The sequence below is a fragment of the Taudactylus pleione genome, unplaced genomic scaffold (genome assembly GCF_031769625.1).
Source record: "Taudactylus pleione unplaced genomic scaffold, aTauple2 ptg000012l, whole genome shotgun sequence".
NCBI classification, from domain to species: domain Eukaryota; kingdom Metazoa; phylum Chordata; class Amphibia; order Anura; family Myobatrachidae; genus Taudactylus; species Taudactylus pleione.
This window is the reverse complement of record NW_028284415.1, coordinates 5,160,361-5,173,475: the sequence shown is the minus strand read 5'-3', so window position 1 is coordinate 5,173,475 and position 13,115 is coordinate 5,160,361. Positions and strand designations below refer to the sequence as shown.

General features: G+C 47.9%; 1 protein-coding gene across 1 annotated transcript in view; it reads right to left on the bottom strand.

Annotated features, from left to right (window-relative positions):
* The window catches only part of SUZ12 (SUZ12 polycomb repressive complex 2 subunit), a 98,408-nt gene that overhangs the window by 24,994 nt on the left and 60,299 nt on the right, over positions 1-13,115 (bottom strand). Inside the window, exon 10 of the mRNA XM_088468562.1 lies at positions 8,866-9,043. Within this exon, the coding sequence (XP_088324688.1) occupies positions 8,866-9,043 (178 nt within the window). The remainder of the gene's footprint in view (positions 1-8,865; positions 9,044-13,115) is intronic.

The window sequence follows — 13,115 nt, the reverse complement described above, 5'->3', positions numbered from 1 at the left end:
GGCTCTCCTAGGAGTGCGCGTGCCGTCCTGCAAAGTACTTTAAAGGGACAGACGCTCCAAATGTGAAGTCACATTTGGTGCGAGATTTGAACCTCCTCTATAAAGAGGAAGTCTCTGGCACCAGACAGGTGCCAGAGCATAGGCTCCATTCCATACTCCAGCGTTCCTAGTACTTACCAGTTATCCTGATCTTGACCTTGGCTTGTTTGTGACTCAGATTTCGTCTGACCCCTTGTACTGCTCCTGATATCTGGTTCTGACCTCGGCGGCCTCCTGTGACCAGTTTACGTCTGCTCCCTGGTACAGTCTCGTCTGTTTGGTTCTGACCCGGGCTGTCGACTACGTTTATTCTTCTGCACCTGATCCAGTGTCCACCAGTACCTGTATAGGGGAACCTAACCTGAGGGCCGTGACCTGTGTGTCAGACACAGCCAAGTCCATACCTTCTTGCGAGGGTCCCTGGTGAATACCGCCGACACATTAAACTCCGCACCTCCGCATAGGTCTAGCCAATTCCCTAAATATGGGCCGCATCCACAATCCGTCTGAGAGTTGTGACGATAAGCCAAGTTTAGGTCACTCAGGCGGCGCTTGATGGGAAGAAACCTAGCTCTACCCCGCTGGACGTCCACTGCAAAGTCAGGAAATACTGAAACTTTAATCCCATTACACTCCAATGGACCCTTAACACAGGCCAGACAAAGAACAGTCACTGTCCTGTTAGTGAAGAAACTTTGGTATGTACGTGGAGAAGCACCAGGAGTTGGCGGTCTAGTAGGAATACGATGAGCCCACTCCACTGCAAATTGTGTAGAAAAGTAGAGCCCTCTTCCGGAAGGCACACAAACCTCACAATATTGTGCCGTAGCCTGCCCTCCATGGATCTTGTTCTGTAAACCAGCCATCTGAGAGGTCAGAGAAGCCACCTGCGCCTTAATCGTGGTGTGCATATTTTCAAACGTAGAAATATGGGTTTGTGCTTCCCCCACGCCCTCCCGGCGCTATTCAAATCAATGTTGAATTGAGCCCTGAGTGTGCACACTTTCTCCCTTAAATAGTCACAGCATCCAGGGTATTGGCTGTTAGCAGGAAGTGGGCGGAGAGCAGGGACAGCTCAGAGTTCAAGCCAGTCCAAAAGAAAAGTCTGAACAAACCATCACTGCTGTGGATAAATCAGCAGGAACACAGGTCCACATCACATAATGTCCTGGGTTCAAAACACACTGAGCACAATAGTGGTTTTTATTTAGGGACTTTTATACCATGTTTCAAACACAGATGAAAATTGGCATAAAACCCCACCTCCACTGCTTTTCCAGTACTGGGATGACCAAGCTGCAAGGACACTGCAAACTGTGTGTGTGTGTGTGATCTCTGGAAAGACAGGAAGCTCAAAACTTAGAAGAGGACTTTAAAATATATATCTCTTCTTCAGGGTCCATAGGCTTCACAGGGAGACATTGGGGTGTAGGTTGGATCTGGATCCCAGGCACCACGAAGTTAAAACTTTTGCTCCCAGGATGCACTGGTCCATCCTTCCAATACCCCGCCCCCGAGGCACCTCAGTTTGTGTTGGTGCCCGGCCAGAGTCGGGTCACTTAACAGAGAGGGGCTACTTAGCAGCCCATAAAGCAATTTTATTTTATGATTTGGTAGTTTCTAAACTATCTTCAGAGCACGCAGCAACAGACTGTCCATTGGAGGCGCTGAGGTAGACGCAGGCCCTCCATACCCTGCGCTTCCACTAGACCACCAGGGACAATATCTGTGCAGGAAGCCAGCATCCCAGGGGTTAATATTCAGCTAGGGGAGTCAGCCTTCCCTGTTGTAGCGGCTCCTCCCCTCTGCTCAGCGCGCCTTTCCACTGCAGTCTGGCTTTGCTGAGCTGCTCCCTCCTACGGCCACGCCCCCTCTGCGACCATTTTCTTGTAATGGTGCATCGCAGATCTCCTGGGACAGCGTTTGGTCAAGTCCACCTGCGTACCTCTCCTTTGGGTCAGTGTACCCAGCGCTATAGCCTTCCCACACCCTGAATCTGGGCAGTTGATTGTAGTGCCACGTTGCAGAATACTTTCTGCATTGTATGTGACTTATGCTAGCGCTGCCTGTCTTTATCTGTTTTCTAACTGTCAGCATATATCTATACCTTTCCTCTAACTCTACCCTAATACAGGTGTAGTTAAAAGGTGGGTCATTTCAATCACATATATAAGAGATAATATTTGTGAGGTCTGACACATACTGTTGTGTGCTGCACTGTGCCATATGTAGGCAAAGGGCTCCTGCAGCTTACCAAAGTGTGAGACAGGAGCAGTGTGTCGCATACTTAGGCAGTGGGCCCCTACAGCTTATCCTAGCATCAGTCAGGACCAGTTTTCTTTATCGGACTATTACCTTAAACATTCAGGTGTATTCGGGGATTTTCCTGTGCCTCACATTAATAGAACTAAGTATTTGTGAGGTTGTCACATACATTCATTGCACTGTGCAATATTTGGGCTGTGTGCTCCTGCAGCTTACCCAGGCATAACACAGGACCAGTATATTGCTTCCTACTAGTATCCTACATACATGGTGGTTGCATAATACCCAGTGCCATATTGTGTGCCATTTACTCTGCAGCTATGCCTAGCAAAGGTAGGAGTATTAACAGGCATCTGCCCCCATACAGCTATCAGGCAAGTTATGGGCTGCAGGCTTAAGTGAAGAGGATTTGATAGGGGAAACCTCTACACAGTAAATCCTTACACGTCCTGTTATCGTCACAGTCCACACACAGTTGCTGATCTCTCTAACCCCGACTCCCCTCCGGAGGAGGAGAGTCTGTCATAAATTAATATTCCTGCGTTGGTGCGAAGAGTCATATACATCTTATTAATAGAAGCTGATGAGCCAGCCCCTAAATCCAAGCACCCTCTGTTTAAATGACAAAGTAGCTTCAGCAGAATTCCCTCTATCGGATCATCTAGCTGAAATCATGGCTGCAACTTGGCAATCGCCTGGTAAGAGGTTTCATACTGACCTCATGTTGCTCATTGTGCAAAATGGGAAACACCTCCTGCAGTGGATTTGCATGTTACATGTTTAATTAAAATTGCTACATTGCCTAGTCCTACAGTTACTTCCTTGAAGGATCCTACGGATAGGAAAGTAAAAGCTTGCCTGAAAGAGATCTACTCCTTTTCAGGGACTGTTGCCTGTCCAACCATGGGTATTGCATGGGTGGCTAAAGCTATAGTGGGGTGGGCTGACGCACTTGATAGCACTTTTCCCTCAGATGCTTCTACGGATCAGATGTCTTGTCTCACATTCGAGATGCAGCTTCCCATTTTGTAAAAGCGACATTAGATGCCAGACTAACCTCCAGAGTCTCGGCCGCAGCTGTGTCTGCCTGCCATACCCTGTGGCTACGCTCATGCAAGGCTGATGTGAATTCCAAGAAAGGCCTAGCAGGGTTACCCTACAATGGGGAGATCTTGTTGGGCACAGACCTTGACAAGATTGTAACTACTTCTACTAGGCCTAGGAAAGCCTACAGGTCAGTCCCTTCCTAGGCAGTCGGCTTCCACTAGAGCCGCCAAACCCAGGACCAAGCGGACCTGGACCACCAGACACCCGGCTTCAAAGCCAGAGGATAAACCAGCCTGATGGGACAGGCCTCCCCCGGGATATCGACTTTTTCAGTTCGCCCAGTAATGGTGTCAAAACACCAGATACTTGGGTCTGAGAAGTGGTCTCAAATGGGTACGCCCTCTAATTTTGCAGACTGTCTCCCCACCAGTTTTTCTACACAGGCCCTCTTTCAGACCCAAACAAGGCCTTACAAATCCAGAAAACCATGCAGTACTTGCTACAAGCAGGGGTAATTGTGCCAGTCCCACTATCTCAGTGTGGGACTGGTTATTATTCTGCTCTTTCTGGTTCAGAAGCAGATTGGGTCTCATCGGCCTATCCTCAACCTCAGATCCTTGAACAAATTCCTAAGGGGGCCAAAGTTCAGGATGGTAACCATACGCTCCGTCATCCTAAATATGGAGCCTGGGGACTTTATAGTATATCTGGATATTCAGGACGCGGACCTACAGGCACCTATAGCGCCATCACATCAGCGATATCTCTGGTTTGCTATACTACGGCAACACTTCCAACTTCAGGCTCTGCCCTTTGAACTTTCCACAGCTCCATAGGTGTTTACCAAAATTAATGCCATCAGGGTGGCCCACCTGCATGGTCAGGGTGTCTGACCGTTTCCATATCTGGACAACCTCCTGCTTCACTGCAGTCTGTAGTTAACCATTGCTTTCCTGCACAAGCATGGTTGGTCAACTGAAAAAAAGTCCTCCCTGAATCACTCAGAGAATGATTCATCTGGGAGCCCGGCTGGATTCTCAGGATCAGAGAATCTTTCAGACATTGGACAAGATCTCCACACTTCAACTACGAGTGCACACATATCTACACAGTCGCCGAGTGTTGATCCCCTCAGCAATGCAGGTTCTGGGATCCATGGTGTCGGTCTTCGACATGGTGGAATATGCTCACCATCGGATCAAAGCTCAGACGATGGTGCTCTCTCCACAGGTGCCTCTGTCTTGGTGGCTACAGACATCTCATCTATCCAAGGGTCGACCCTTTTGGTTCCCGGACTGGGTAATCCTAACATCGGATGCCAGTCTCCCGGGTTGGGGTGAAGTGACTGGTCCGCGCTCCTTTCAGGACTGTTGGACATCGGTCGACTCATCCCTGCCATTCGGCATTTTGGAACTTCGAGCTGTCTACAGGGCCCTCAACCTGCCCAGCACATACTTCATGAGAAACCTGTACAGTGGCTTACATCGACCATCAAGGAGGCACTCGAAGTCGGGCAGCAATGACAGAAGTGTCACGCATTCGGACATGGGCCGAGGGTCACCACCCGGCCACCTCTGCAGTGTTCCTTCTGGGAGTTCTTAATTGGAAAGCAGACTTCCTCAGCCGTCACAACGTGCGTCCCGGGGGAATGGTCGCTTCTCCAAGAGGTGTTTCAACTCCTAGTGCACAGATAGGGCCTCTTAGAGGTGGACCTCAAGGCTTCCAGACACAATCACAAAATGCTATTGTATGGGTCCAGAAAATGAGAAGCTGAGGCAATCTTGGTAAACGCACCAGTGAAGTGGACCTTTTCACTTCAGTCCCCCTTCTTCGAGTTCTTCGGAAGTTCAAACAAGACGGAGGCACTGTCCTGCTGGTGACTCCAGCTTAGCCCAGACGTCACTGGTACTCAGATCTTCGGAGTCTCTCAATCAACACTCTGTTCCTGCTGTCTTAAGGTCCTTGCCTTTACCTGGACCTCGGTTGTCTGTCTTTGAACGTGTGGCTCTTGAGACATCCCTCCTGAGGTCAAAAGGATTCTCTAGCTCTGTAGTAAGCACTATGCTCAGGGCGCATAAGCCAGCCTCTGCTCGGATCTACCACATATTTCCAATGGCGTCGTACCAGAAGCTAAGATCCTCAAGTGTTTAGGATTTCCAGAGTCTTGGCCTTCCTTCAAGCTGGATTGGACCTTGGACTTCGCCTTGCTTCACTGAAAGAGCATTTCTCTGCTCTATCCATCCATTTTGTTCCAGCGTAGATTTGCTCCACTACCTGATGTCCACACCTTCCTCCAGGGTGTCCTCCGGATTCAACCTCCCTTTGTCCCTCCAGCGGCTCTGTGGGATTTGTCAGTAGTTTGTGCCCTCCATTTGAACCCCTGGATTATGTAGAACCCAAGTGGTTCACAGAGAAGACTCTTGCTTCTGTGTAATGCATCTGCCAGGAGCGTGTCAGAATTGGGGGCGCTCTCCTGTCATCCCCCCTTTCTGATATTTCACCAGGACAGGGCTGTGCTTCGCACTCGCCCTGAGTTTCTTCCTAAGGTAGTTTTTCATTTCCATATAAACAGGAAATTATAGTACCGGTCTTTGTCACCAGACCTCTCAGCGCTTTCAGGATTTCTGTGGACCGTACCAGTTCCCTTCGGAAATCCGACTCGTTTGTGATTTTTGGATTTCACAAAAAGGGATGGCCAGCCAATAAACAAACTTTGGCCAGAGGCTTCTGTTACTGCTCATCCTATTCGGTCTATGGATCCCTCGTGGGCGGCTTGCCGTGGCGCCTCGGCTGTTCAGCTTTGTAAGGCGGCCACGTGGTCTTTCATTCAGACCTTCTAAGGTTCTATGCATTTGATACCTTAGCCTCTCAGGATGCTTCCTTTGGCAACGGATTCTCCTCTCAGCGCAGGAGCGTCCCCACCCTTAAAAGGACTGCTTTGGGACATCACCAAGGTCTCCCTGTGGAGCCTATGGACCCTGAAGAAAGAAATTAGTTATGGTAAGAACTTACCTTTGCCAACTCTTTCTGTGAAGTCCATAGGGTCCACAGGGCACCCGCCCTGACGCACCTGGTTGCATATGGGCTGTATTTCTGGTCACCAGTTTCCAGGCTCCTTCTCTGTGAGTGTGTGAATCTTGTGTGTTCCAGTGTTCCTTCGCTCTTATGCTCCTCCGGCCTTTGGCTACTTAAAAACGGATGTGCCTCTGGCTCAGGGGCGTGGTATAGGAAGGATGGACCAGTGCATCCTGGGAGCAAAAGCTTTAACTGCGTGGTGCAGGGTTCCAGATCCAACCTACACCCCAAGGTCTCCCTGTAGTCTTCGAAGAAAGAGTCAAAGGTAAGTTCTTACCATAATGCTCATTGTTGTAACCGTGATCAGATTCCTGTGTGCGTGGCTTGGCATAGCATAAGTAGGTAGCACGACTACTACTTTCCTGAAGAATCCATCCTCAATATCCATGCTATGGCCCTTGGCGCTTACTTTTAGAAGTGCCTACCATGACACTACTGGGCATTTGGAATTGTAGTATCTTTGCCCTTCGGTTCCTGAGGGGACTGCTAGAGTAGAGGCCGTGAGGGCGGGATTTTCCTGACAACTGCCATATTAAACAGCAAACAAACTCCAGGGTTTTTCTCCCACCTTACAAGAGGCTACCAAATTCCCTCCACTGCCACAGCATCTTCAGCTCTGGAAAGTTACTGGCCAGACTTGGATCAGAGTCCTCCTGACCACCCACAATATTTTATCTGCTAGCCTCACCATTGAGGGTGTGACATGGCCAGTATTTAAGCCCAATACTGCTGTAGCTGTACTCTAGGGCTTGCCTTGTATATGATTTACAAAAGACTGTTCCTTACTCACTGGGACCTGAGCTCACTGATCAGCCAAGTGCACTTGTGGAGACACTTTCCTCCTTTATTGCCATGGATGCACTTTACAACAGCTGAATAGTAGGCACTACAAGTGTTATGCAGTTCTTTCAATATCATACTGTCTGACTGTTTTCTTAGCATATGGTAACATTGTACAGGACTGATCTAGGGCATTTTATATAAAACTTTCAGACCATTTACATGCTTGTTTAGGACCAGCACTGTGGATATTAGCCTACCCTCTCTAAAGCTACTATTTTCTGGTGGTGGATACGGTTTATTTTGAAATTGCTTCTCCTATTTTGCTTGACTGGAAAATCAGACTTGAAATATTTCCGCAGCTGCACTCATACAGACTCCAATATGAATGCCCTCAGCTCAGTGTAACTCATTTAAAGGATAATTAATAGAGCTTATATTTCCCCATCTGAAAGGAGGCACTTTATTTACTTGGAAACTGGCATCTCAATAGCAAAACTGTGGTCTTGGGGTTTTCTAAAAAATAAAAAATGGGGTGCAGTGAGCGAAACTCTGCCTGACTTTACTCGAACCAACCTAATAAGAGTGTGCAAGACCACAGAGTAGTTTGTGTTGAGTCAACTAGAATAAGTAATAGTTTAAAAGTTCCAAATTCCTCCTTGACTCTCATATAACGATTCTTGTTTACAGTAAGTATCCTCCTCCCTACCGCCACTTGTATCTATAAGTACATGACCTAGTTAAAATCTTTCTGGCTGAAATGATGGTCTGTGCCATACTTACTTACAGCTGGTTATTAGTAACATGATTGAAGTGGGGTTTCACTTGCTATTTAGTTCTCTTCACTATTATTTGGACAACAAATAAGATATTTGAGACTCTAAACGCTGGTACCTACTGTATTGTCCTGGTCTTTTAATGTATATGTGGTGAACACATTATTTACATTCGTATTTTAATGTAAAAATGACAACACTGTACAGACAATCTTTATTTTGCCGTATCCTGCTATATACTCATAACGGCACAAAACAGACATTTTACAAAAGTAAGGCTGACTATATACCGCAAAACAAACCACGAACAGAGCAACTGGGATTATTAGGTTTGTATAGGGAAGGGTTCGCCTCAGTAAAATTAAATGTGTTTCAAATTAGCCAATTAGGATCCTACCTTTAAAAAAAAAAAAAAAAAAAAGTGTTGGTTCCTGTGGGCGGGTCAATCAAACCAGGACCAACTGACCCATCCGATAGTCCAATAGACTGTTAGCTTAGTGCAAAATTGTTTGGCTTACCCATCTGCTTTGTCAGGATAACAGATAACTTTCATATAAACCAAAGTTACATTGTGGTACCTAACTTTAAGTCCCCCCGCGTGAGCCCCTAACCTAACCCTCCCCCTGCGGTTGTCCACGCCCGTTGCCCTGCTTACTTTTGTTTGGTATGTCAGGCTCCCGGCCTAGGTAGAATGACAGGCATCGGGATTTCCTAGGCGTCATTAGTACCCTACCGGGATTTGCATCCCAGTGCAACACCCTATTTTAAAGGGTAGGATGGCAATTCAAAATGGACCGTACAGAATTAATGACATATTGGACATTTGTTATCTAGATTTTGGCACGTAAAGCACTACTAATACTACATGAAGCTTGACCCTTACCTATAGTCTGCATGGGCTTAACAGCAACTGGTTTATGCTCTTGGGGAACACTTTCAGAGTTACGGGTTGCCAAAGGTTTAGCAATGGGTGCAGTGGATTTATCTGTTGCATCAGTCGTCCATCTTAGGGTAAACTGTAGAGTTGGACCTTGGGAGAAAGTCTCAAATGGCGGCAGCCTCTGAAAACAGGCATTAAAACAGTATTAATGACAGCAATAATAAATAAATAAAAAACCAACAACATGACATTGATGTTTTATTTTCTAAATTAAGTTTAAAGCTCCCTGTACCAAGTCATCTCCTCAACATTGATCTCTCACAAATAAGAGAACTATTTCTCATTGATAGGAGATCCTTAATATAAACATTCCACCATGAATGGTTACCAAAAAAATAAATAAATTCATAAATAAAATAAAAAATAAAACAAAAAACACAAAAAAAAAATCCCACTGACTTTCACTTAGTTATTCAATTACCAAGTAGATGCTTGTGTTCTACACAAATACTTTTCAATGCAAGTCTATTGGGCTCCGGAATTGTGTTCAAGAGATTGGGCACTTTAGGAAGTCCTAACTCCACCTCCACCCAACCCCTTTATATTTTCTAAACAGGAAAATTAAAGTTATGGTAAGAACTTACCTTGGTTAACTCTCTCTTCAAAGTCCACAGGGAGACCTTGGGGTGTAGGTTGGATCTGGATCCCGGGCACCACGCAGTTAAAGCTTTGCTCACAGGATGCACTGGTCCATCCTCCCTATACCACGCAGAACGAAACCCACCGTCCCCGAGCCAGAGGCACATCAGTTGGTAAGCAGCCAAAGGCCGGAGGAGGAAAAAGAGAAGGCAGACTGGAACACTCAAGAATTACACTCACAGAAGGAGACGGGAAACCGGTGACCAGCAACATAGCCCATATGAAGCCAGGTGCGTCGGGGCAGGTACCCTGTGGACCCTATGGACTTCGAAGAGTGTGTTAACTAAGGTAAGTTCTTACCATAACTCATTTTCTTCTTCAGGGTCCATAGGCTCCACAGAGAGACCTTGGGAATGTCCCAAAGCAGTCCTTTAAAGGGTGGGGACGCTCCTGCGCTGAGAGGAGAATCCGGCACCCAAAAGCAAGCATGTTGAGGAGCGAATGTATCAAATGCATAGAACCTTAGAAAGGTCTGAATGGAAGACCAAGTGGCCGCCTTACAAAGCTGAACAGTCGAGGCGCCACGACGAGCAGCAACAGAAGCCGGAACAGCCAAGCCTGCATGTGTGTAAGCCTCTGAGATAGTCATACGAAGCCATCTGGCCAATGTTTCTTTATTGGTTGGCCATCCTTTCTTGTGAAATCCATAGAGCACAAATAAGGAGTCGGATTTCCGAAGGGAACTGGTCCGCTCCACATAAATCTGGAGAGCATGAACCACATCCAATGAGGCCTCACCAGCCGAGAGGTAAGGTGACAAAGGCTAGTACAATAATTTCCTGATTAATATGGATATTAGAAACCACTTTAGGTAGAAATTCAGGCCGAGTGCGAACCACAGCCCTGACCAGGTGAAATATCAGAAAGGGAGGACAACAGGAGAGCGCCCCCAATTCTGACACCCTCCTGGCAGAAGCAATCGCCAAAAGAAAGTCTTAGCTGTTAACCACTGAATCTAGTGGTTCAAATGGAGGACCCTGAAGGGCCTGAAGAATAACCGCCAAATCTCAACCACCTACAGGGGGGGACAAAGGGAGGCTGAATCCGGACAACAACCTGTAGAAAAGGTGTGGATATCCGGGAGCGGAGCTATCCTTTGTTGGAACCACACTGACAGTGTGGAGACATGTACTTTCAACGAGGCAGAGGTCCAATCCTGCTTAAAGGAATGACAGAATCCTGGAAATAAGAAACCTCTGAGGGTCGTAATCTCGAGAGCGGCATCACTGGAAATATGTATGCCGCACTGTGATATATCCTGGCCGAAGCTGATGACTGAGCTAGAGAATCCCTTGGCCTTAGGATGGATGTCTCAAGAACCACGCAGTCAAAGACAGATGATCCAGCCCGGTAAAGGCAAGGACCCTGAGACAATAGGTCCAGACGTTGAGGCAGCAGGAACAGAGTGTCGATGGAGAGACTCCAAAGATTTGAGTACCAATGACGTCTGGGCCAAGCTGGAGCCACCAGCAGGATTGTGTCCCCGTCTTGCTTGAACTTCCGAAGAACTCGAGGTGGAAAGGAAAGAGGTACGCAAACTGGAAGGTCCACTTTACTGACAGAGCGTCCACCAAGCTTGTTTCGGCATCCCTTGTTCTGGACCCGTACACTGGTGATTGTGTCGGGAGGTCATGAGGTCCACCTCCGGGAGGCCTCATTTGTCCACTAGGAGTTGAAACACCTCTTTGTGAAGAGAACATTCCCCTGGATGCATGTCGTGACGGCTGAGGAAGTCAGCTTCCCAATTGAGAACTCCGGGAATGAACACTGCCGAAATTGTCGGTCGGTGGCACTCCGCCCATGCAAAATGCGTGACACTTCTGTCACTGCTGCCCGATTTCGAGTGCCTCCTTGATGGATGATGTAAGCCACTGTGATGGTGCTGTCGGACTGAACCTGCACTGGCTTTCCATGAAGAATGTGACTTGCCATCCTGAGGGCCCTGTACACGGCCCGAAGTTCCAATATGTTGATGGGTAGGGCTGTTTCGACCGCTATGCAACTGCCCTGAAAGGAGTGCGGACCGGTCACTGCGCCCCAGCCCCGGAGACTGGCGTCCATCGTGAGGAGTACCCAGTCCGGGATCCAAAAGGGGCAACTGTTGGTGAGATGAGGTGACAGTAGCCACCAAGACAGGCGCACCTCCGGAGAGAGCACAATCATCTGAGCCTTGATCCGGTGGGCTAAGCAGTTTCATCTAGAGAGGATCAGCCCCTGCAGGGTCCTTGAATGAAACAGACTATTCCACCACACCATGGACCCTAGAACCTGCATCTCCGAGTGTATGGACACCCGACGACTGCGGAGGAATCTGTGCACTCTCAGTTGCAGCGAGATTTTTTCTGGAGTTAGGAAGATTCTCTGCTGATGAGAATCCAGAAAGGCTCCCAAATGAACCATCATTTGAGAGGGAATTAGGGAGGACTTTTTCCAATTGATCAGCCACCCGTGTGCTTGATGGGCTGCCACGACAGCCATAACTTTTGTAAAGACCCTTTGAGCCGTGGATAGGCCAAAGGGCAGCACCCGAAACTGGAAGTGTTGGTGCAGAATAGCAAACCGTAGATAACGCTGGTGAGAAGACGTTATGGGAACATGCAGGTAAGCATCCTGAACGTCCAGGGATACCATGTAATCCCCAGGTTACATAGCCAGTATGATGGAACGTAGAGTTTTCATCCTGAACTTGGGCACCCTGAGGAACTTGTTCAGAGATTTGAGGTTGAGGATAGGCCGATAAGACCCATTCGACTTCTGAACTAGAAACAGTAGAATAATAACCAGTCCCTCTTTGAGATATTGGGACGGGTACAATTTCCCCTGTTTTCAGCAAGGACTCTATGGCTTCCTGCATCTGCAAAGCCTTTTTCTTGTCGGAATGAGGGCTTCGCCGGAATGAGTGCGCGAACCCCTGAGAGACCACTTCTTTTACCAAAGCATCCTTGGTGATTTGACACCAGCACTGGGCGTACTGAAGAAGTCAACCTCCCACTCTGGGATCACCCAGAGGGAGGCCCGTTCCATCAGGCTGAGGGTTTTTCCTCAGACTTGGAAGCAGGGCGTCTTGTGCTCCAGGCCTGTTTCTTAGGCTAGGTGGCACTTTTGATCGCCGATTGTCTAGGGAAAGACTGTGCTTTGGGCTTTCCTTGAGGACGAAAGGACCAAAAGGAAGAGGTTCTAGTCTTGGAAGGTGCAGATGCTGATGGCAGAAATGCTGATTTAGATTCTTGCCAGTGTGCCTACAATTTTGTCCAGGTCAAACAATATCTCCCCCATTGTAGGGCATGGCCTCCAGGCCTTTTTAGAATCAGCGTCTGCCCTCCAGGAGCGCAGCCACAGAGAGCGACAAGCAGACACTACCGCGGCCAAGACTCTGGTGGGCCATATTAGAGATGCGAGTGCTTAAATTGGTGAGGCTTCCTTAGATGCCAGTCTACTGACCTCCAAAGACCTCTGAGTCTCAGGAGCTTCCTCGGGCAAAGTGTCCTCCAAAACATTTGCCCAACCTTCTATCGCCTTAGCCACCCATGAGATTAGCCATGGACGGACAGGCA